Raw genomic sequence first — 24,584 nt, 5'->3', positions numbered from 1 at the left:
CAGTTTTAGTGTATTGGCCTTTGGATAGTCTCTAAATAGTGAGGTAATGGAGGATGTATCTGACTTCAGACTTGAAGTGAATGTGATTGATCTGTTGTCTTATTTGACCAGGGAGCAGCTTACAGTGGGAGCAGAGTTGTCCCATACTGGTAAAGACCAAGTCCAGGATTCTTTCTCCCCAGGTTTGGGTGTGGAGTAACATGGCCAGGAAGTTTGCATATATGAAGTCCAGAAATTTCTGAGTGTACATATTTGAGGTTGTGTAAGTTCCCAGTTAATAGTACAATAGTTGACATCTTCCAGGAGAATGGTGCTTGACTTAATACATAGGAATCCTATTTTGGTTAAGTAGGAGGTATGGGCCATGGGGAATATACATGGCGTCCTGTAGTTAGCTATGATGGGATAAATGGTTTTGTTTGTAGTAAGTTAGGGAGGATGGCGCAGTGGTGCAGTGGTAGCATTCTAGCCTCACAGCATGAGGTTCTCCAGTTTGAGAGTGCCTTCTGTGTGGAGTCTGCATGTCCTCCCTGCGTTCGTGTGGGTTTCCTCTGGGTGCTCCGGTTTCCTCCCACATTACAAAGACATGCATCTGGAGCATTTCTACCCGGGCCTCCACTGAAAATTGGTTTTGTTCCACGTCGGACTTTCCTGGTAAAGAAATGTTAAATGAAGTTGGACATGGAGGCTTTCCAAGTCATTATCTTGTCTAATGAGTCTGGAGGTGAGGTGGTATTTAGGAATATATAGACATGCTACAGTGCAAATTGGAACTCAAACTATTTTAAAAAGTGTGAAGTCTTGGTCATCTTTTTGAAATGTCACAGAAAACAGCAGAATAAATATTACAATTTTGTCAATAAGTAGCTATCTGCTGTGAAATAAGAGTGACTTTGAATGCAGAGAAGAAGAAGACCATGTGCAGCTTTGTATAAGGGACAGGCTGTCACACTTTACCTCAGTGAGCCATCAAAAATTCATAGAAAAGTCACTGAGCTTTCTTAGCCATCAGAAAAGTACTTGGACCTTCCCATACAAAAATGTGTGGGCATATGCATATGCTGAACTGTAGCAAAACCGATCAATCTCCACCTCAAACACAAAACAAATAAATATACTCGACAATTAAAATAAGCAAGATATGGCTTACACAGTATTATTTTACTTTTGGTTTAAAACAAATGAACACATTTTTTTTTTGTAAATATTTGTATTCATTTCCAAAAACAAGAAAACATGAATGCAGGTTAATTATGACAGTGAAGTTATCCTTCAGGACTGAGCAAACTTATTTCAGCCTCCAATGAAAGGGCCTTCTCAAGGAGGCTGGCTTCTCTATTTGAAAGCTATTGGCATAAGGAAAGCATATATTTGGGTTGCTTGGCAGTGGTTCTTAATTTTCTTTCTTTTTCTAGGTACTTTTGTGCCCCCATGCCTGCTGACTGTCAAGTCTCCTCCAAAGGGGTTTTAATCATTCATTCATCTGTACTAGGGAGTTATCCTTGTACAGTGTATGGGCAAAAGCTTTACAGTGAGGCTGTCATACAGGAGGCCATGAGGATTTCTTGCATTCTTAGTGGCATCCCGGCAATGAGACTGTTTATATGATGCAACTTCCACCCATTGGGTGGGGAAGATGAGCTACTTGCATCACCATGGGGGCTTACAATGCCTTCCACTGCAAGTGCTCTCTGAAATTCACTCATTAATGAAAGCTACAACCAGATAGTGGCTTGGTGAAATACAATCTTGTCCCCAGGATGTATATATCAAAATGACACCTCTCCTTCAAGAGATTTTGGCTCTGTGCATCCTACCCCCCCCCCCCCGCCCTCTTCCCAGGATAGACATGCCCATTCTCCCTTCAACAAAATCAAGTGAATGGGCCACAAAGCTAATTCAGGTCACCCTGAACATAGTCAGGGCTTTATTGGTCTATATCACCAAAGCTGGCCTGTTTTTTTCAGTAGGGTTGATAATAAGGTAAGGAAGAGGAGGATGGACCATTTGGACTATTTTCTTACCATCTGGACCATTTTCTTTATTTATTAAAAACTGGTTACATTTTAGTTAAAACAGCAGTTTCATTAGCAGCAAATAGTGCATGACTCCCACCTTGAGTATGTACAAATATATATATATATATATATATATATATATATATATATATATAGATAGATAGATAGGTTCATAGGTTCATAGGTAGGTACTAGACTATTGGCCCTAGGGCCTAGGGCCTATATAAGCTTAGCTAAAAAGGTACCCTGGCTTTTGCCACCCAAGAAAATTATTTTTCTGTGCCCCTGTTGAGCAGAGCCACAGAGGTGATCCCCGGGGTGAATTTCCTATTTCCCATCCAATCATCAAGATTCTTCTTGAAGAGTGCTAATGAGGAGCTTTGTTTGATAGAGCTAGGTAGTTTGTTCCAGAGTATGGGAAGTCTCTGGGACAGGATTCTATCCCTCCAGCATGTTCTATTTATTGTGGTGACAAGGTTTAGGTCCCTAGAGTATGTAGCTCAAAGGGATTGAGTTTTTTTTAAGTGGAGCATGTCCAACACCTCTGGGTTTGACATAGCTTTGTATGTTAGGCAGAGATCGCCTTTGAGTAGGCAATATGCGACAGAGTAAAGCTGCAGGTTTTTGAGATGGTCTGCATAGGGCATCTGTTTGAGGCTGGTAATTCTCTCTGTGAGTTATTTCCGCGGCCTTTCCAGTTATTGTAGAAGTCTTGTGAGCTACAACCCAAAAGGGGCATTGTACTCTATAATGATTCTAATGAGTGACGAGTAGAGGGGAACAATGACCTTTTTTTCCTGGATAAGAAACCTTTTGTGATGAGGTGTGCCATGTAGAAGGATTTCCTGACTACTGTGGTGATGTGATTATCAAAGGAGAGGCTACTGTCCACCTTTGTCCCAAGGTCTCTTATCAGACTTTCGGTGTTAAGTAGACTACCACCTATGTGGTAGTTCATGGGTACAGAGTTTTTACCAAAGGGGATGACAATGTACTTTTTGTCAATGAGGTTGAGGCCATGGCTTTGACACCAGGCATCTGTCTCAGTGAGGCCCTTTTGTAAGATATATATATATATATATATATATATATATATATATATATATAGATAGATATAGATAGATAGATATCGGTATAGATATATCTGGGTCTACCTGTTATTATCGAAAACCAACTTCACGGAACTGCAAAGAGATGTGAGACCACTTTGTCAAAAACTGATTTTTTGAATGTTCATATCACCAGAGTTTTACTCTGGGAAAGGAGACACTTGGCCACCATGGAAAAAATTGGCATTTTCCCCACTATAGTGTGATCTTGGAGTCAGCATATTTAGTTGGGGGGTGTGGGGCATGGCCCCCCACATGGGGCTGGTGTGGTGGACAAAGTCACCCACTTGGGTGGGTTTGATATGCTTCAGTGTGTTTCTTTTTACCTGGTGGCCAAGTGTCTCCTTTCCCAGAGTAAAACTTTTTTTGCAGTTCGGTAAAGTGGGTTTTCCATAATAACAGGTAGACCCATACATCTAGTTTTATATATATATATATATATATATATATATATATATATATATATATATACATATATATATATATATATATATATATATATATATATATATATATATATGGGTCACCTTCATTTGCCTGACAGTTCATTTGCCCGACAGAAATTTCAGGCAGCCCAATTGCCTGACGGTTCATTTGCCTGACAGTTCATTTGCCTGACAGTTCATTTGACCGACAGTTAGAAAAAGGCAAATAAAAAGGTATATGTCCTTTTCCCCACAGTAGTGCAATCCTGGAGTTGGAATATATAGTTAGGGGTGTGTGGGGTGTGGGGGGGGGTGAAGCTCCCCAATCTACTTTGGTTTTAGTGAACAATAAAAACCAAACTGGACAATATAAAACCAAAGTAGGTGGGGGGGCTGTGTCCCCCACACCCCCCTAACTATATATTCTAACTCCAGGATCGCACCACTGTGGGGAAAAGGACATATACCTTTTATTTGCCTTTTTTTATTTGTTGTGTAAATGAACTGTCAGGCAATTGGGCTGCCTGACATTTCTGTTGGGCGAATGAACTGTCAGGCAAATGAAGGTGATCTATATATATATATATATATATATATATATATATATATATATATATATATTCAAACTTCATTTGCCCGGCAGTATATACGGGATCCGTACAGATCCCAGACGGCACTTTCTGCCAAAGCAGAAATCACCGAACATACATAACCGAAAGTGCCGTTCACCGAAGCAGCACTTTTGGTTATGTATGCTGGTTGTGCCGGTGGCACTACTGTGCAGTTAAGGGAGAATTCCATTTTCCCCACTGTAGTGCGACCTTGGAGTGAGAATATAAATGTAGGGGGGTGTGGGGGGCACAGTCCCCCGCATGGGGGGGTGCAGGGTGGCTTGCCCCTCCCCCCTGCATAAAAGAAGATTTATTGTTTTTTGTTTTTTTTGAACGGACTTTAACGAAAGCGCTTTTTCTTTGAAAGCACTTTCGTTAAAGTGCTTCAGTCATTGTGGATTCCGACTATTGAACTTTCGTTCAATAGTCCTAGATCGATATATATATATATATATATATATATATATATATATATATATATATCTTCTCTCAGTATATGTATTGTGTTACAGAGAGAGGAAGTGTTATGGATAAATGTGGAGAATTGTTATTAATATGGAAACCATCTGTCTGTCCATCTATAACATTTTCTTAAAAACGGAGTCAGTTACAAGCAAGGTTAATCAATCAAGGCAATCAACATGGTTTTCAGAATTATATCTGCTTCTGTGAGAGAAGCCCTCCATGTTTCCCAGGTAGGAGTGGAGGAGGGAAACTAGGGATTTGCTGCTTCTCAAATCAAGAGTTATTAATGTATATTTTGGCAAAGTAGTACTAGTCCAACATTTGGCTATGGCAGTAGGTGAATTTACTTAAGCACTTTGCAATCACACCATTGGGCAGATTGTTTAATGGGTGCATATAATCGTGCTGTCTTGAATAGGTAGAAAACAATATTGTGCATTATTTTAGAATTCCAGGATTGGTACTGGGTGAAAGTGGTGAACTGTATTGGGTAAATGAGCAGAATTTTTGTTTTGCTCTACCTTAGAACCACGTCACAGTAATGCAGCTTTTTACATTGCTACCTCATAGAGCTTGGTTCCTAGCCAGAGTGTCTCCTACATTGAGTCTTTATGTTATCCTTTTGTCCACATGGCCCTGAATTGGATAAAGGGGATATTAGAAAATGAATGAAGTTATGATCTTTATCAAACAAGGTTTGACAAGGCAGTATATAATATACTGACTGGTGATAGATCATAGGAGGTTACCAGGCTGTTGACCTGGAGGTCATTTCAAGCCTAGCCATTTCATCCCAATGTAATACCACAGATACTCTAGTCAATTCCCAGGATTGTGTTTAGTAATGACTGCCCATGTCCAGGAGGGTTGTGGGCACTATCGCCAGGAAGATTTTATGGTGCCCCATCCACTCATCCAGGTTCATTTTGAACAGTGTCATAGAGATGCTCTGCTTCACATTAATTGGCAGCCTATTTCAAAGATGAAGCAGTGCTGGGAGACAAATCTGTCCCTCCAGCAGGTCCTATTCAAGTTGCACACCATATTTAGGTCCCTGGAATGGCTAGCTCTAGTCCCATTTTATTTATGAATGTGCAGTAAATTCATTAGGTTTGGGTTGGAGATTGTTCTGCAAGCCAGGCATAAGTACCCCTAAGAAGTCTATAGGATACTGAGTATAGTGACAGGGACTGTAATCAGTCTGTGTATGGTACGTGCTGGAGTCCCTTGATCTTAGTTAGAAACCTCTGAGGTCTCTCTAATTGCTGCAGATGCTTTGTACAGTACATGCCAAAAGGGGCATTATACTCCATTATGGGTCTGATTAGTGATGAGTATAGCGGGGGTTATAAACTCCTTTGATCTAAAGACGATGCCTTTGCTAATCACGTGTGCTGTGTAGAAAGCCTTCTTTACTACAGTAGACACATGGTGGTCAAAGTTAAGGTCGCAGTCTACTTGTGATTCCAGATCTCTAACCACTTTGTAGGTACATAGGATATTGTTGTTAATTTGATAGTGTGAAGGGACATTGTTTTTACCAAAGGGAATGATGATGCATTTCTTTGCATTCAGTTTGAGACCATGACTAAGACACCAGTCACTGGTCTGAGTAAGGCCCTCCTGAAGTATACTGACATAGGTTCATAGGTAGGTACTAGGCTATTGGCCTTAGGGCTTATATAAGCCTAGCCTAGCCAAATGGTACCCTGGCTTTTGCCACCCAAGAAAATTATTTTCCTGTGCCCCTGTCAAGCAGAGCCACAGAAGTGATCCTCCGGGTGAATTTCCTATCTCCCATCCAATCATCAAGATTTTTCTTGAAGAGTGCTAATGAGGAGCTTTGTTTGATATAGATAGGTAGTATGTTCCAGAGTACAGGAAGTCTCTGAGATAGGAATCTATTCCTCCAGCATGTTCTGTTTATTGTGGTGACAACCGCTCTGGGTTTGACATAGCTTTGTATGTTTGGCAGAGATCACCTCTGAGTAGGCAATATGTGACAGAGTAAAGCTGGAGATTTTTGAGATGGTCTGCATAGGGCATCTGTTTGAGGCTGGCAATCCTCTTTGTGAGGTATTTCTGTGGCCTTTCCAGTTGTTGTAGATGTCTTGTGTGGTACATACCAAAAGGGGCATTGTACTCTATAATGGGTCTATTGAGTGATGAGTAGAGGGGAACAATGACCTCTTTTTTCCTGGATGAGAAACCTTTTGTGATGAGATGTGCCACCTAGAAGGATTTCCTGACTACTGTGGCAATGTAATTATCAAAGGACAGGCTACTGTCCACCTGTGTCCCAAGGTCTCTTATCACGCTTTCGGTGATAACTAGACTACCGCCTATGTGGTAGTTCATGGGTACAGAGTTTTTACCAAAAGGGATGACAATGCAGTGAGGCCCTTTTGTAGGATGTCCACATCATTAGGAGATTTGATTACGGCTCCTAGTTTGCAGTCATCTGCGAACTTTGTTAGCCAAAGACCTTCTGTGTTAGTCTGTACTTCAGAGAAGTAGAAACCAAACAGGAAAGGACCTAGGACTGAACCCTGTGGTACTCCACTTGTCACTGGTCTGAAGTTGGATTTAGAGTCTGCTACTTTCACCGCGTGGGTTCAGTCAGTGAGCCAATTGGCAACCCATCTTGTGACATAGGGATTTATACCTAGTTTAGTGAGTTTGTCTATAATTCCAGAATGGGGGATGGTGTTGAAAGCATTGGCGAGATCTAGATAGGCTGTGTGTACCACCTTACCCTCATCTACAGCTTTGGTGACCGCTTCAAAGAAGTTTATCAGGTTTAGGAGACATAATTTGCCTTTTACAAACCTGAACTGGGTAGAGTCCAGTGTTTGGAGATTACCAGTGTCATTGTTTATAAGTTCCATGATGATACACTCCATAGCCTTGCAGACCAGGCTCGTCAGGCTAATGGGGCGGTAGTTCCTGGGGTCTGTGGTGGCTCCCCCTTTGTGCAGTGGGATAAATGTTGCTGTGCACCATTCAGTGAGCACAAAGCCTGAGGTGAGGCTATGATCGAACGTGGTACTTAGGTGGGGTGCCAGTTTGTTCTGTAGTTCATGTAGAATGCAGCCTAGGATGTTGTCAGGTCCCATGGATGCTGTGTTCTTGGCTTTGGAGAGTGTGTTTTTTACCTGTGCAGCCATGATTACAGGTACTTTGCATTCTTCCAGTATAGAGATGGGCCCTTTAGGGGATGAGAGAGGGGTAAAGTTAGCACTGATCCTATCTGCCAGGATGTTGGCAATATCAGTTGGTTCTGTATATTTAGTGCCATTGTGCTGTAACTCAGAGCAGATCTGAGTGTTGCCATTGAGATTCTTGACATAGCTGTAGAATGCTTTGTGGTTGTCTTTAGAATCAGTGGTGATTTTGTTTTCGTAACTAGCTTTGGAGGATTTTATGAGGGATCTCAGCTTCTTACTGAGGCTGACCAAGGCATGCCTCCAATCATGGGATTTTACTCTTTTTTGCAACAGTTTCCTTCTTCTGTTGTAGAGTTTGTTTATAGCAGGGGACCACCAGATTGGCTTCCTTGTTTTGGAGGATAGCAGCTTGGTTCTGTTAGGGATTGCACAATCCATGCACTCATGTAAGTGCTTATAAAGTGCAATTGTATATGATTCAGCATTCAGCAGTCATATCTCTATTGTCCATCAGCATGGGTGTGGTGAAGTTTGCCACTTCTGTCTTAAGAAGCGTGACGTTGGCTTTGGATAATTTTTTATGGTGGTTTCCCTAATGGGGGGTGGGGCTGGGATGTAGATGTCTAGGGTGATTTGCTTGTGGTCGGATCTGACCAACAAGGAATTGACCTCTGATGTGGAACACCGGTTTCCCATGTAGGATATTGCTGCCCCTGGTGTGGGTGTGGATAAGTAGATTCAAGGCACTGGAATTTATGAATTCCAGAAAACGTTGAGTACAAGAGTTGGTACATGAGTAGTTTTCCCAGTTAATGGTGGGATAGTTGAAATCGCCCATTATTAGGGTGTTAGGTTGTACCCTAATTTTTTCCAGTGTATCAAGAAATGAGGAGTGGGAATCCTGGGGCATGATGGGGGATCTGTAGCAAGCTACAATTTGCATTGCGGTCTTGCCCAGAGTTAGTTGCACTTTGATAATCTCAGATGCATTATGCTGAGCAACTAGCCTGGAGGTGTGGATATCCTTAATGAATATGGACAAGCCTCCACCTTTATTGCTTCGGTCCAAGTTAGGTGGCCGAAAGGTGTGGTATGAATTATAGCCTGGTAATGCATTGGTGCTCTCTGGAGCCTCGAACCAGGTCTCTGTCACTGCACAGATGTCGATGTTCTCCATTTTAAGGAGTGCCTTGAGTGAGTGCATTTTAAGGTTTAGACTTCTAGCATTGAGTAGCATTATCCTCAGATTTTGCTTGCTTGTACCTGTTATGCTGTTGAATTTGTCATTTGAATCTTGCCTAAAAAAGGCACTATAGGAGTGGCAAGATCCTTAGCCAGTATCCGGAATCCCAAGGGCAACAGGTCATTTGGGGATTCAGTAATTCCACCCAGTTTGCAGTCATCCAGAAACTTGGTCAGCCACAGCCCCTTAGTTTTGGCCTGAATTTATGAGAACTATATACCAAACAGTAGAGGGCCCAGCACTGACCCTTTTGGCAGCCCACTAGTGACAGGTCTGCTTGTTGATGTGGAGTCACCCACTTTGATAGTATTTGACTAGTTTGTGAGCCAGCTGACAGCCCATCTTAAAACAAAAGGGTATACATTCAGTTTCCTAAGTTTATCAGTAATACCTGAGTGTGGGATTGAGTCAAAGGCCTTTGCCAAGTCGAGGTATGCCCTGTGCACAGATTTGCCCTTGTCAACGGCCCTGGTCACATTTTCAAAGAAAAAAAAACAGGTTTAACAGGCAGGATCTGCCATTGACAAAGTCGAATTGGGTCGGATCCAGGGTTTGGAGGTTGCCTATGTCTTTATTTATGAAGTCCGTGATGATATGTTCCATGGCTTTACAGATGAGGCTGGTCAGACGTATGGGTCTATAATTCCCTGGGACTGTTGCTAAGCCACCTTTGTGGAGGGGTATAATTGTTGCTGTTCTCCATTCTGCAGGAACAAAGCCTGTGGTTAGGCTATGATTGAACAGGGTACTTAATGATAATCTTTGTTCTTGTTTTAGTTTGTTTAGAAGACACCTGGGATGCTGTTTGGTCCCATAGAGGCTGTGTTTTTTACCTTAACCTGGTCTTCAGATATGTAGGGTGGGGGAAGGAAAGGACTACACTGGGCAATGGTTGGTGCAGTGGTGCAGAGGTTAGCGTTGTTGCCTCACAGCAAGAGGTTCTTCAGTTTGATTCTTGGCTGGGGTACCTTTTGTGTAGAATCTGCATGTCCTCCCTGCATTCATGTGGTTTTCCTCCAGGCGCTCCGATTTTCTCCCGCATTCCAAAGACATCTGTCTAGAGCATTTCTCCTCAGGCCTCCGCTGAAAATGGGCACTGTCCCAGTCAGATTTTCCTGGTAAACAAATGTTAAATAAATAAATAAGATGGCGATGTGTCTGTTTCACTCTGCATCTGCAGAGCAGCTTTATTGCCATCATAATGAGTGTTAATAAAACTGTTATACTGAGCCATAGCAGTGCAGAATCCAAATGAGCAGCATGTACTGCAGCCAAGAGGCTAGCTTAAGTTTTTGATGTGGGAATAGTTTTACTATCCAGGATGTTGTCACTGATATGTAGTTACTGAGCTGACACTAAATCTGCAGTGCATCAGTCTATGGAGCTAACCCTGAACTAAACCTGCTGTCAGAGAATTGTATATTTAAGACAGGACTTGAGTGAGGCGTTGCACTGATGGATAGCTCTGCATGAGTGTTACTTCCTGGAAAACAAATGTGGTGCTTGTACATCAGCACAAAAAGATGTTTAGCTATAAGTGCTGAAGAATAGTGAGTCTGTAGCAATTCACTTGGCCATTGTTCATCAGACCAGTGCTCAGTGAAACCAATGCATTGACTCCCGATCCACTGAAACTCAGAAATAGTTTTTTAACATGGTTCCTGCAGTGTGAACAAACTCCCATTCCTGTGTCCTCTATTAGTTCAATGGATTGGAAGTCAGTGAATGGGTTTCATCAAGCCATGGTCCAATGAATAGTGTCTAGATGAAATTTAGAGAAACCAGGACAGTATTAGAAATGTTGAGGTTTACCTTACTTTACTGCAGTGAGCTGTTTTATATCTTCTGTGTGACATGATATAGCATTATGAGTACATTACTACAGAAATAATTTTGGGTACTAACACTATCTTCAAATAATGTTGGCATAATGGTTAAGGTGCTGCCTTACAAGGTGCAGGCCTTGATTCTCACATAAGTAATTGGCTAAGCTTAAAATGGACCACAAGAGCAGCTAGCCTAGTACTAACCTGTGAAACAACAGGTAAAGAATTTGACTTTTAAATAGGTAAGTCTTCTATAATCAAAAAAGTCTTACCACTGTAAATTAAAACTGGCTGCTTAATTTATGATAAAAATTAGAAACAGTAAAAATGAGCCCTGTTAAAATTGTAGCAGTATGAGAGCCAATGTGTAGCATGAAATACTTCTCCTAGTACGATAAAATTGCTTTCTAAAACTAGAGAAAAATCTCAGATAAGAAGCTAGTATGATTAGAAAAAGAATCACTGCAGGTACAGTTCAGTCATTTAAAAAACGTTCATGAACCTTCATAGCCATCATTTGGGGCACTTATATCACATCTCTGAAAATTCATATTTCCCTTCTGTCATTATCAGTCACTACTTCTTCCCAGGCTATGGCTCAGTGTTACTTATAAGACTTGGTCATGGCATGAATATCCCATTAAGTTCTACTAAAGCAAGGATCCTGAATTACTTGCAACTGCATTCAAGTCCATACATGATCTACATGCGGGGATGTGATCACCTTCAACTTTTTAGTGCCTGTTCGAACTGAATGTATTTAAAGCTGTAGCTGTATTATTGCACGCATGATAAATAATCCAAAATAAGTAATGCTGTGGTTACTAGAGGTCAGTAAACTGGAGCTATTAGAAGCAGTGCATATGTGTAAACAGGGGCCACCATGATATAATTTGTGTTTATCTGCAAATATCCTGCAAGTGTTGTTAAAATCATAAGTTGCATGAACTGACTGTTGCATTTCCTTGACTGCTTCTTTCCTGTTAACAGGCACGTGTAAGGACTGATGCTGATGTAATGCCTACTCTTGACATGACTCTGTTTGACTGGACAGACTATGAAGACTTGAAACCAGAAACTTGGCCTTCTGCCAAAAAGAAAGGTAATGGACTTTGAGTTTAGAAATGTTGCCTTAATACTTGGATATGATCAGTGAAATCTGTAACAGGCAGTTGTTTACAGCGGTATAAGTTTTAACACTGTCCTGCCTACAGCTGATTTGTGTCAGTTATTTTTTCACATTGGCTACACCCCTTAAGACATCTGTTTATCATGGCTAATTTAATAGTTGCCTAGTCTGATCTCTTTATCATCTTGCTATGCAAGTGTTATGCAGTCATCTGAAAAAAATAACAATGATCAGCAGTTTTTGCTAAGCATCCCAAGCAAAAAAAAAATAGAAGCAACAAGTAATATCACTGTCTACTGTTTTTTTTTAGATTTCTTTTTCGTCCTTTTACACAAGGATTACAGATATATGTTCTTTTGATTCTTCTAAGAAAGTTAGCCCACTCAGAATGAAAATATATTGTGTCCTACTGTGTAATATTCTTCTTCTGCACTGCTCCATTTCTCATTTTCTGTAGCTGAGAACAAATATTCTTTTTCACAGTTGTTCTTCACAGACAACTTAGTCATCTGGAGAAGATGTAAAGTATGAAGCAATCTAAAACGTAAAGAGTTAAGTTTGTGCTTTGAAGTATTACACTGAGGGATCATTAAAATTGTTTATATAATTCACATGCCTCCCTGATCTCTGTCTAATCATTCACATAAGCCATGTGCCTCCCTGGTCTCCATGAACTGAGCAAATATTAGCAGCAGGGAAAGTGTGGGCTTAACTGTAGTCGTTCCTCTCAGCTTCCTTAATTCGTCACCCACTGTGCCATACATATAGGTAATGCATTATTTTTAAAATGCAAAAAAAGTGCATTAAATACACTCAATAGTGGCCCTAGAAGCCCCTGTGAGACTTACCGACATTACATTTTCTTTACAGAGCTATGCAATTGCCATCAGACTTGACAATCTGATGAAAATGCCTGCATAAAGGTGCGGCCGAGTTGGTGCATAGTGCTGGTGAAAGGTAGACATGACTATATGTGGTATGCTTTATTCCACAGATCATAATTTGAATTTGCCAATTTACCCTGTAGCAGCTGTTCCTTCGAGGTACACAGCTGATGCTTGAGGGGATGCAGGTTTATCAACAAGGCTTTAATATTAACAGCAATGTTAGCAAGTCACTGAAAAGCAGTTTTGTTTGAATTCTGAGCACTGTACCCATTTTTGAATTGCAGAGTGCAGAACTGTGTAGCTTGGCACAGTGAAAGAACATGCATTACCCCTATCCCCCAAAAGCAAGGGGCAGGATAGTTACTGTTAGTGCTGTGTATGAAGCAGAGGAGAACAACAGTAATGGCCATACTGACTGTACTGCTGCTCGATGTTTCTTGCAGTAATTGCAATGCCACTGCCATACTAATGATTGCATCATACTAAGTGTAGCCTGCTGATATGGGAAAGCAGCCATTCTTGCTGACAACTTTTTAGCCTCTTTGTGTGCATGCCTTTGCTTCTTGAACTGGGCATCAGATGTATGCTTTATGTTCGGTGTGGACTGAGCAACCAAGACACAAAGGGTGAAACAGCACAACAGTCTGTACAATGATGCAACAAGTGTGAAATACCTTTTTTAAAAAGTCCTTCTTACAGATGCATGCAAATGTCTGTGTTGAGATAGCTGAAGATAAGCTTAACTTGTGGTTTACAGACATACATAAAGGCAAGATATCTGTATCAGCTTGTGTAATGACCCCTGAGTGACAGTAAGAGGAACTGGGTAAGGATTGTTACCCACAGCAACTGCAAAGTCAGAGTGCCTGAGTTTTTTCCCTTAAAAATGTACAGTTACTTCACAAATAATCATAATGTTGGTCAGAATAAAAGCGTTAACAACTTACTGAAGATATTCTGCACCCTGACTGCATGGCAAAGTGCCACATGTGGCCATACATCAACTTATGAGATGCACAAGTAATCTGTTTGGTGATTTTAGTGTACTGAATGAATGTTACAACACTGCATACATTTAATGTTTAAATTCCATTAATGCATCTATCAAGAAAGAAACAAATCTCTCTTTAAGTAATTTCTTCTACTCTATGTCCACACTTCATTGCAAAATATCTTCTTGCTAGGGGGACTTAAATTACCCAAACATTAATTGACACACTTGCATCTCTAAAGATGGATATGCTGAGTGATTCCTACATTTTGTTAGCACTGATACACAAGAGCAAACTGTAAATCTACACACTAGAGGCTGTAATGTTCGTGACCTGGTCCTTATCAACTAAGGCCCTTCCTGTACCCAACCCTACAACTCCTAATTCTTGTCAGATTTGAGCAGAAATTGGTCATCTTCTCTGTACGGTCTAGTGGTAAAACCCTATCACCAAATAAGACTATCTTTAGGGATTTCTTCATAGCAAACCTGCTTCATGTTATATAAGACTTATGCAAAATTCCCAACAATCCCCCACAAGTGAATCTAACTGAGAGGGTTGTAGCATTCATATCCGACTGTATATTAATGAACTGTATAACAAAAACAAAAACAAAAAAAAAAGGAAAAAAAAAAGAAAAGAACATAAAAGTGTAAAAGAAATCTTAGGAGCACACTGAAACATGCTGTCAAGAAACTTAATAGCACTATTAAAAAGTTAAAAAGACTACAAACAAGCTTGAGGTAGTTAACAGAACCAAAGAGAACTAAAAATCTTTCTTCATTTATATCAGGATGTTGTTGTTGCTGTTGTTGTTGTTGTGTCTTTTGGCTTTTCCCGGTTAGGGGTCACCACAGTGGAACTCCGGTCCGCTAATGATTGGCAGAAGATTTTACGTGCCGAGTTGCCAGCCCTGACGCACAACCTTGAACGAAGGTACGCCCCTTCACGCATGTCTACACACAGCAGACGCTTTAGCTGAGAATTGAATGGGACAACGTCTTGCTGTGAGGTGACAACGCTACTGCAGCACCACCACCGCCTTCATTTATATCAGGATATTAAGGAATGATGTCCAACAATGTACTGAGCTTGCTCTAATAGCATAAATTCAGATCTCACGTATATAGCCAATATATTAACAAATTTAGTGCTAACTTTACTCCACCTAGCCAGACTGTTGCCCCCAGTATCCTTGAAAATGTAGTTTCTTCTGAACTTACCTTAGAATAAGTATCTTGCTACCAGACCATCCACTAAAGTACTCGTTTCATTCCTGTGATATCTAGTTTGGATCAACAGTCCATTGAAAGGAAAAGGTAATTTGTCCTATAGGAATAATATGTTGCTGTGAGCATGTCTGTCTCCAAAACATCAAGGGTATTTTAAAAAGCATGATCATTCCTGACCTGAAGGCTGTGTGTGAAGCGCTAGGTCTTGTGAATAAACTGGTGATTCGTTAGTAAGTTTCCGTGACCATTTGGTTGTTTCATTTATTATTTTTAAATGGTTGTTTTAATACTATAGAAAGTTCGTCCCCAGTTATAGTACCATAGCTGCTCACCTCACAGACCTGACAAGGAAGAACAGGCCAGATAAGGTAATGTGGACCCCAGCATGTGAGCAGGCATTCCAGGAACTTAAGGAAGCTTTGGGAGGACCCTCTGTGTTAGCCAGTCCAGATTACAGCAAATAATTTGTTGTACAGGTGGATGCTTTGAACCATGGGCTGGGGGCTGTACTTAGCCAGATTTCTTCAGAGAAAGAAGAGCACCCAGAGGTTTATGTCAGTCATAGGCTACAACCCAGGGAGGAGTGCTATTCAGCTGTAGAAAAGGAATGTCTAGCCATAGTGTGGGCATTGCAGAAACTTCAGCCTTATCTGTATGGAAGGAAATTCACTGTTATTGCAGATCACAACCACCTAACATGGTTAAACAGAGCCAGCCAGCAAAATGCCAAGTTGCTAAGATATGCCATATGATATGCCAGTGCAGCACCGCAGTGGGAGTAGCAATGCCAACACAGATGGGCTCTCAAGACAGGGAATGGGGTAAGGTATACTCAGATAGACCTAACCCTCTCAAGCAACATTTCTCAAGGGTCACCTGAAAAACTAGCTTGAGTTCTCAGGTGGGGGGGGGGTGCATGAAGATAGGTGAAGGCTGCCAGCCTAGCCAGATAGAATTTTGTAGATAATTCTGTCATTTGTAAATATTAATGTAAGCCACAGGCTTGTTCTCTTAAATGTGAAAAGACTGAATTGGATATTGAATTGCAAAAATGTAACAACAGTGCACTCTGCTGTAAGAAAGCTAAGTCAAGCATTTCATGACTGTCTTTGATGTCAAAATTCGGAGCCAATATGTCTAGAGCGCGACATCCTGCCTATTGTTTTAAGGCCAGAGTTAATGGCTAGAATTTGCATGTATAAATGTCCTTTATTGCTCTGGTTTCTGACCAGGTGTAAAGAATGTAAATGTAGTTTCTGTTAGCTTGGGAGCACCAGAGAAGTGTGAAGAATGATGTCATGTGAAGCAGCTCTGTGTTATTAATTTAAAGAGAGAGAATCAGAGAGCTCAGAGCATTTTGTCTTGAGAACATCCAACATCACGAGCAGTGTCTGTTTCTATATGTAAGTTATTTAGAACTGTGTTTTTTCTTAGAAATAGCTAGGAATTAGGAAGATTAGACTAAGTGTTTTTCTGTGTTGATGTCAGAACTTTTCTATGGTATTATTTTAAGTATTTATCTGAGATCTCGGAACTCTTGACTAGCACTGTATAGTAACAAGTATTGTCTTGTGTTTTTATTATTTATTATTAAATATTTTTAAACCTTTCAACTGTGGCTGTTTTATGTAGAGTTAATTTAAGCTCTAGAGTACATTGCATGAATATAGTGATACTGTACCAAGTCACTCTAATAAGCCTTGACTGTTCAGTCACACCATTTGGATAATAATATTGCACAGTAATAACTGGACACGCTTTCAGAAGGGCCTTTGAGTAGCTGATATTAGTGGGTGATGGCAGCTGGTACTACCGTATAGTTTGGGTAAAAGGGGAACAGCCTAAGAACCTGTGCCAGCCTTCCCCAGGAGTGTGTATGTGTGTGTGTGTGTGTGTGTGTGTGTGTGTGTGTGTGTGTGTGTGTGTGTGAGCAACTTGGGCAGGGACACGAAGTACTGGTTGGATACAGACGGTGCTGGAGGTTTCAGCTTGCCCACTAGACTGAGATCTGGACCCTATAACTGTGCCAGTGGGGAGTATTGGGACCTGGAGAGAAGGGGAAAAACCAGCCTGAGACTGACTGTGATTGTTGTGTGTCCTTTAGGGAAATTATACTTTACTGTGTGTGTGTGTATGTATTATCCTTTCCATATGTATACTCCCCTTACTGGTGTTAGTGGTGAGGATTGAAGCTCCTTGATTGCTGGGCCAGGGCACGGGCATCACATATTAATTGTTTGGCAGTGGTGCGATATCCACACCACATATTAATTGGTTGGCAAATACTAATTGGCTTGTAGTGGTGTGGGTAGAGTGAATTTCTGTAGCTTGTCTACAGTGATCACTGAAGGTGTTTTTGTACTCTAAATCAGCCATGTAGTGAATATTCAGAGTTCAGATCACAATTATTTTATTTCTTTTGTTAGCTTAGTTAGTCATGGAGAGCAGGCAGCATGTCAGCAGAGGAGTATGGAAAGCTGAAAAGCAACCAGCTGGCTGAGATGTGCTAGGCTAGGGGACTGATGCATGGAAACCTGACTAAGACCGACATATTTCAGCTCTGGTCACAGCTGCATCAGAAAACAGCAACCAGGAGGACAAACAGACTGTCAGTGGACATGTACTACACTCCGAGAACAGACAGCTCAACCTTTCTGAAGAGAACTTAAAAATCCATCTGGATCTAAAGAGACTTGAGTTGGAGGCCAGGCATTTGAAAATAGAAGCAGCTGAGAGACTGAGGCCTCTAGAGAGTGATGACCAGGAGAAACTGTGACATTAGCTGGCTGAGGAGAATGAGAAACTGCTACACCTGGAAGCTGAGGAAAAGGAGAGGCAGAAGCAGTATGAGAAGGAGATGCTGACTCTTTGTCAGAATCAAGGAGGTAATGAGGAAGGGAGGCTATGAAAGAAGTATAAATGATAAACCCTTCAGCACAAACTATTTTTATAGTGGTAGTATTCTTTAGGTTCTAGGTCTTAAACTGAATTTTATAAGTTACAGTAAATACAGTAATAATTATGTTTGTAATATTTTGTAAACAACTTACAATATCTCAGCAACCACTCAAGTTACACACATACTGTCAGCAGCATTTTATTCATCTAGCTGAGAGCTTTCATATGAGGCTAGGGAGTTCTGTCTGTGTTACGTGGTTGTGGAGATACTTAGAAAAATTTGAAAATTATATATATATAAATTAGTATAATAAAAATAACAGTTAATATCTTGGTTTTTGCACTAGACAGAGGTCAACTATTAATGCAGTTGAATTTGCCATTGTGTAAAGTTTAAGAAAAAATATTTTAAAACATTGTACATAACATGGTTTTGGAATTATTGATGCAAATGGACAAGCAATATTTGACCCCAGAAGCACAAAAGGTCAGTAAATTTCTTCCGCAGTTTAAAAAGGGGAACAATTTTGATATCTTCATTCATATGTTTGAGAGGGTATGTAAACAGTGTGATGTTGACCAAAGGCTCTGGGTACAGTTCCTGACCCCCTTACTCCATGATAAAGCTGTAACCGTGTTGTCTAAACTTGCTGATTGTGAATATTTTGATTATACTGCTGTTAAAAATCACTTGTTAGAAGGTTTTAAGCTAACACCTGAAAAGTATAGGAAAAAGTTTTGTGAGCATAGACGCAAGGCAGATGAAAGTGTGTTTAAATATGTTGCTGAACTGAGCACTTATTTTCATAGGTGGGTGAGTGGATGTCAGGTCACCACCTCTGAAGGGCTGGCAGACATTTGGGTGAGAAAACAAGCCCTTAGCACTCTGCCTGAGGACATGAGGATCTAGTTAGCTGATAGACAATGTGCTCAGATGAGTTGGGGAAGAAGGGAGACCTATACCTAGCAAGCAGGGCATCCCTGCACAGGAAAGGGACCCCCAGTACATGTCCTCCCTTATGGCTCTCTCACCTTTTGTTCCCCACCTTGCCTCCATGTACATCTGTATGCCACATGACCCCAATGGTTGCATTCAAAACATTTAACCCTAGGTCCTGGACATGTACCTGGACTAGTGGCTTCCCCTGCTACTGGCAGATTCTATTGGGGCAGTCTGTGCTGCCCACCATGGGTTCCTTTAGACCCATGAGCAGTACTGGCAGTCCCTTTCCTGTGCAGGGATGCCCTGCTTGCTAGGTATAGGTCTCCCTTCTTCTCCAACTCATCTAAAGTAGCATATTGTCTATCAGCTAACCAGATTCTCATTGTCCTCAGATAAAGTGCTAAGGGCTTGTTCCCTCACCAAAAGGTCTGCCAGCCCTTCAAAAGTGGTGACCTGACATCCACTCACCCACCTATGAAAATAAGTGCTCAGATCAGCAACATATTCACACACAGTTTCATCTGCCTTGCGTCTATGCTCACAAAACATTTTCCTATACGTTTCAGGTGTTAGCTTAAAACATTCTAACAAGTGATTTTTAACAGCAGTATAATCAAGATTTTCACAATCAGCAAGTTTAGGCAACACAGTTACAGCTTTACCATGGAGTAAGGGGTTCAGGAACCGTACCCAGAGCCTTTGGTCAACATCATACCGTTTACATACCCTCCCAAACATATGAATGAAAATATAAAAATTATCCCCTCTTTAAACAGCGAAAGTAATTTACTGACCTTTTGTGCTTCTGGGGTCCAGTTCCTCCATTCCACATTACCTCCATGACTCTGGTGAATAGTCAGTATCTACTTCTCATGCTGCCTCTGCCTCTCCTTTTCCTCAGCTTCCAGGTATAGCAGTTTCTCAATTTCCTCAGCCTGCAAACGTCACAGTTTCTCCTGGTCCTCACTCTCTGGATGCCTCAGTCTCTCAGCTGCTTCTATTTCCAAACGCCTAGTCTCCAACTCAAATCTCTTTAGCTCCAGATGGATTTTTAAGTCCTCTGCAGAAAGGTTGAGCTGTCCAATCTCGGAGTGTAGTACATCTCCACTGCCAGTCTGATTGTCCTCCTGATTGCTGTTTTCTGATGCAGCTGTGACCAAAGCTGCAATCATGTCTGCCTTAGTCAGGTTTCCATGCACCAGTCCCCTAGCCTGGCACATCTCAGCCAGCTGGCTCCTTGTCAGCTTTCCATACTCCTCTGCTGATATGCTGTCTGCTCGCCCTGACTAACTAAGCTAACAAAAGAAATAAGACAATTGTGATCTGAACCTTGAGTATTTACTGTGTGGCTGATTTAGAGTACAAAAACATCTTCAGTGATCACTGTACACAAGCTACAGGAATTCACTCTACCCACACCACTACAAGCCAATTAGTGTTTGCCAACCAATTAATATGTGATGTGGATATTTCACCACTGCCAAACAATTAATATGTGATGCCCGTGCCCTGGCCCAGCAATTAAGGAGCCTCAATCCTCACCACTAACACCAGTGAGGGGCGTCCATATAGGGAAAGGATAATAGATACACACATAGTAAAGTGCAATTTCCCTTAACAGCACACAGAGATCACAGTCAGTCTGGGACTGGTTTCTTCCCTTCTCTCCAGATCCCCAATAAGACTTCCCACTAGCACAGTTATAGGGTCCAGATCTCAGCCTAGTGGGCAAGCTAAAACCTCCAGCACCCTCTCTGTCTAACCAGTGCTTCGTGTCCCTGCCCAAGTATCTGACACACACACACTTTGAGGTAAGAGTTTTATACAACCACACAGACACTCCTGGGGAAGGCTGGCACAGGTTCTCCGACTGTGCCCCTTTTACTAAGACTATACGGTAGTACCAGCTGCCACCACCCACTAATATCAGCTACTCAAAGGCCCTTCTGAAAGGGTGTCCAATTATTACTGTGCAATATTATTATCCAAATGGTAAGTGTGACTGAACAGTCAAGGCTTATTAGAGTGACTTGGTACAGTATCACTACATTTATGCAATGTACTCTAGAGCTTAAATTAACACTACATAAAAAAATCACAGTTGAAAGGTTTAAAAATATTTAGTAATAAATAATAAAAACACAAGACAATACTTCTTACTACACAGTGGTAGTCAAGAGTTCAGAGATGACAGAGAAATACTTAAAATAATACCGTTGAAAAGTACATCAACACCTAAAAACACTTAGTCTAATCTTCCTAATTCCTAGCTATTTATAAGAGAAAACACAGTTTTAAATAACTTAAATATAGAAGCATGCAGTGCTGGTGATGTTGGATGTTTTCAAGACAAAATGCTCTGAGCTCTCTGATTCTCTCTCTTTAAATTGATAACACAGAGCTGCTTCACATGACATCATTCTTCACACTTCTCTGGTGTTTCCAGGCTAACAGAATCTACATTTACATTCTTTACACCTGGTCAGAAACCAGAGTAATAAAGGACATTTATACATGCAAATTCTAGCCATTAACTCTGGTCTTAAAACAACAGGCAGGATGCCTCCCTCTAGACATATAGGCTCTGAATATTTTGACATCAAAGACAGCCAATAAATGCTTGACTTAGCTTTCTTACAGCAGAGTGCACTGTTATTGCATTTTTGTAGTTCAATATCCAATACAGTCATTTCAAATTTAGGAGAAGAAGCCTGTGGCTTACATTAATATTTACAAATGACAGAATTATCTACAAAATTCTATCTGGCTAGGCTGGCAGCCTTCACCTATCTTCACAATTATGTAAACTCATTCTTTGAGAAGAAGGGCTTGCCACAATAGTGAGAGTTTTGCCCTCCTGTTTTTTTTTTCTCTGCATCTTTTCCTTCACCTGAGGCTCAAACAAGCATGGGCTCTCTTAAGAGGTACAGTGAATGAAAAAATTACAGTATCTGATTCAGATGTAATGACATATGGCAATGCCTAACACAACTGCCCTGGCTGCTGCTTCCAGTGTGTTATGCAGCAGTCTCATAGACAGAGTGTTCTTACTGACCTGGGAAACTAATTTCCTCTGTAAGCTCCCAGAGAGCAACTTGATCTTTATCTCCAGTGTTTTTTCGGCTAGAGCATGCTGAAGTCTAGTCAGCTGCATCAAGTAGATCAAAATAAAAAAACACACGTAGCAAAGGTAGTAGATTCTTTACTTCACCACAATATCATCTTGTACCTTGGCCTCTTGCCTTCAAGGATACATACAATCAAATGCATTCTACTTTTATATCAGGTTTAACCATTAATTAATTAATTAATTAATTAACTTGTGAACTACCTAAAAATTTTTAATATAAAATATAAAATATAAAATATAAAATCTCCCATTGCCTTAAACCTATAAAGTGACCCATACGTATTACATATTTTTAAAAACATTTTTCCATTTTTTAATAAATGTTTTCCTTACATTCCAATATATACATTACAATAATTTATAATACAAAATATTCAATACAATATATAATACATTTTAAATATCCAATTTAAATGTAATCTACCTCTAAATTTAGCCCTCTAGGTGTCAAAGCGCCATAATTTAAAATCATTTTGCTTTCAAGCACATTTAATTTTTGCTTAAGCTCACCACTTTTTGCTTGAAATGGCCTTGCCAAAACACTAAAGAAAAAGTGGAGTCAACTCCTCCATGTACTTTGCAAAAATGATCTGCCACAGGACTTTTATAATTTTTATTTCGAATATCACCCAAATGTTCTAGAATTCTAACCTTGACAGCTCTTTTCGAATATCACCCAAATGTTCTAGAATTCTAACCTTGACAGCTCTTTTCATTTGACCTATATACCATTTTGTTTTCTCACATCCACATCCTATAGCATATACTACTCCACATGAATTACAAGTAAACCTATTTTTGCTTGAAAATGTCCTATCATTTATTAAACTTCCTGAAATATTTCTAATTTTTTGACAAACCTTACATTTCCCACAAGAAAATGAGCCCATGACTAAGTCATTTGATACAAATAAAGGCTTATTCAGCAGTTCCTTAAGGTTGGAATATCTCCCATATGAAAATTTTACTATGCTTGGGAACAAATTCCTGACTACCTCATCTAAACATACTACATGCCATAAGCCCAAAATCAAAAGGAAAAAGTGGTGAGCTTAAGCAAAAATTAAATGTGCTTGAAAGCAAAATGATTTTAAATTATGGCACTTTGACACCTAGAGGGGTAAATTTAAAGATAGATTACATTTAAATTGGATATTTAAAATGTATTATATATTGTATTGAATATTTTGTATTATAAATTATTGTAATGTATATATTGGAATGTAAGGAAAATTTATTCAAAAATGGAAAAATGTATTTAAAAATATGTAATACGTATGGGTCACTTTATAGGTTTAAGGCAATGGGAGATTTTATATTTTATATTAAAACGTTTAGGTAGTTTACAAGTTAATTGATTGATTGATTAATTAATGGTTAAACCTGATATAAAAGTAGAATGCATTTGGTTGTATGTATCCTTGAAGGCAAGAGGCCGAGGTACCAGATGATATTGTGGTGAGGTAAAGAATCTACTACCTTTGCTACATGTGTTTTTTTATTTTTATTTTCGAACAGAAGTATTTTTTGTCAAGTTGGGAGGGTGGCCTAATGGTTAAGGTGTTTGCCTTGCAAGCACAAGGTGCAGGTTTGAGTCTCACAAGGGATAATTGGCTTGGCTTAAAATGGCTCACAAGGGCAGTTAGCTTAGTACTAATCTATGAACCTAATCTATCTATGAAGTAGATCAAACCCTGGTAAAGAATGTGCCCAACATGTACACATGCTTTCTAAATGAGTCCAACACCCTAGACGCATTGCTGGTGGCGGTGGGGGTTGTGAATTGCAGGATTTCCTCAAAATGCTCTTTTTGAGGGCAGTGGCCATTACAGTTGAGTATGCTAAAGGAGGTCTTACTATAGAAATCATGATCCTTGGGAGGCAGAGCATTTTTTCCACTCTCCTATGTGTCACCACACCTGGCTGTTGCCAGGTGCACAGATTGACCAGTAAAACTACGTGGTCTACAATGAGCATCTACCAGGAGATAAGTGGTTCAGAGTGGAAAGCTTTCTGTAGAATTTCACCATCCCAGGAGTCGGATTCATTTGACCATCACCCCTGTTGTCTCATATTTCCCCAAATCTGTGGTCATCGGGGTAGATACTGGGGAAGCCTCTCCTTCAAGGTCCATGTTGGAAGACTTCATCATGGAGTATTATACGCCCTTTTCCTAAGACCCCTTGTAATAGAACGGTCCTAGATAAAGGAGAGAAAATCTGCACAAGAGAACTCTGATCTGTCTCTGCAGTGACTCCCCACTGCCCTGTTTCTATGATGGAAAATGATGAAGCTAAAGCACTAATCTGAGGGTCATCCATGGGTATTCGGAATAGAAAATAATGTAGAGTCCAAGGGGATGTCATTCTTCTTCAGGGTTGGGTCTGAATTTACTGAAGCAGGGGGAGTCATCAGTGCTGATTTAAAGGATGACATCAATGGTGATGATGAAACTGGTTGTACAACATATAGCTGAAGCATGTTGTACTGATGCATGGTCCAGAGAATG

At 40.4% G+C, this 24,584-nt stretch overlaps 1 protein-coding gene across 2 annotated transcripts in view; it reads left to right on the top strand.

Annotated features, from left to right (window-relative positions):
* Positions 1-24,584, top strand: part of DRAXIN (dorsal inhibitory axon guidance protein) — a 902,970-nt gene that overhangs the window by 665,867 nt on the left and 212,519 nt on the right. For both annotated transcript variants that reach the window (XM_044075268.1, XM_044075275.1), the window contains exon 4: positions 11,855-11,966. In XM_044075268.1, coding sequence (XP_043931203.1) covers positions 11,855-11,966 — 112 coding nt within the window. The remainder of the gene's footprint in view (positions 1-11,854; positions 11,967-24,584) is intronic.

Source organism: Protopterus annectens, chromosome 1.part1, assembly GCF_019279795.1.
Source record: "Protopterus annectens isolate FY-2018-M chromosome 1.part1, PAN1.0, whole genome shotgun sequence".
Classification (NCBI taxonomy): domain Eukaryota; kingdom Metazoa; phylum Chordata; order Ceratodontiformes; family Protopteridae; genus Protopterus; species Protopterus annectens.
This window is presented reverse-complemented; position numbering and strand designations above follow the sequence as displayed.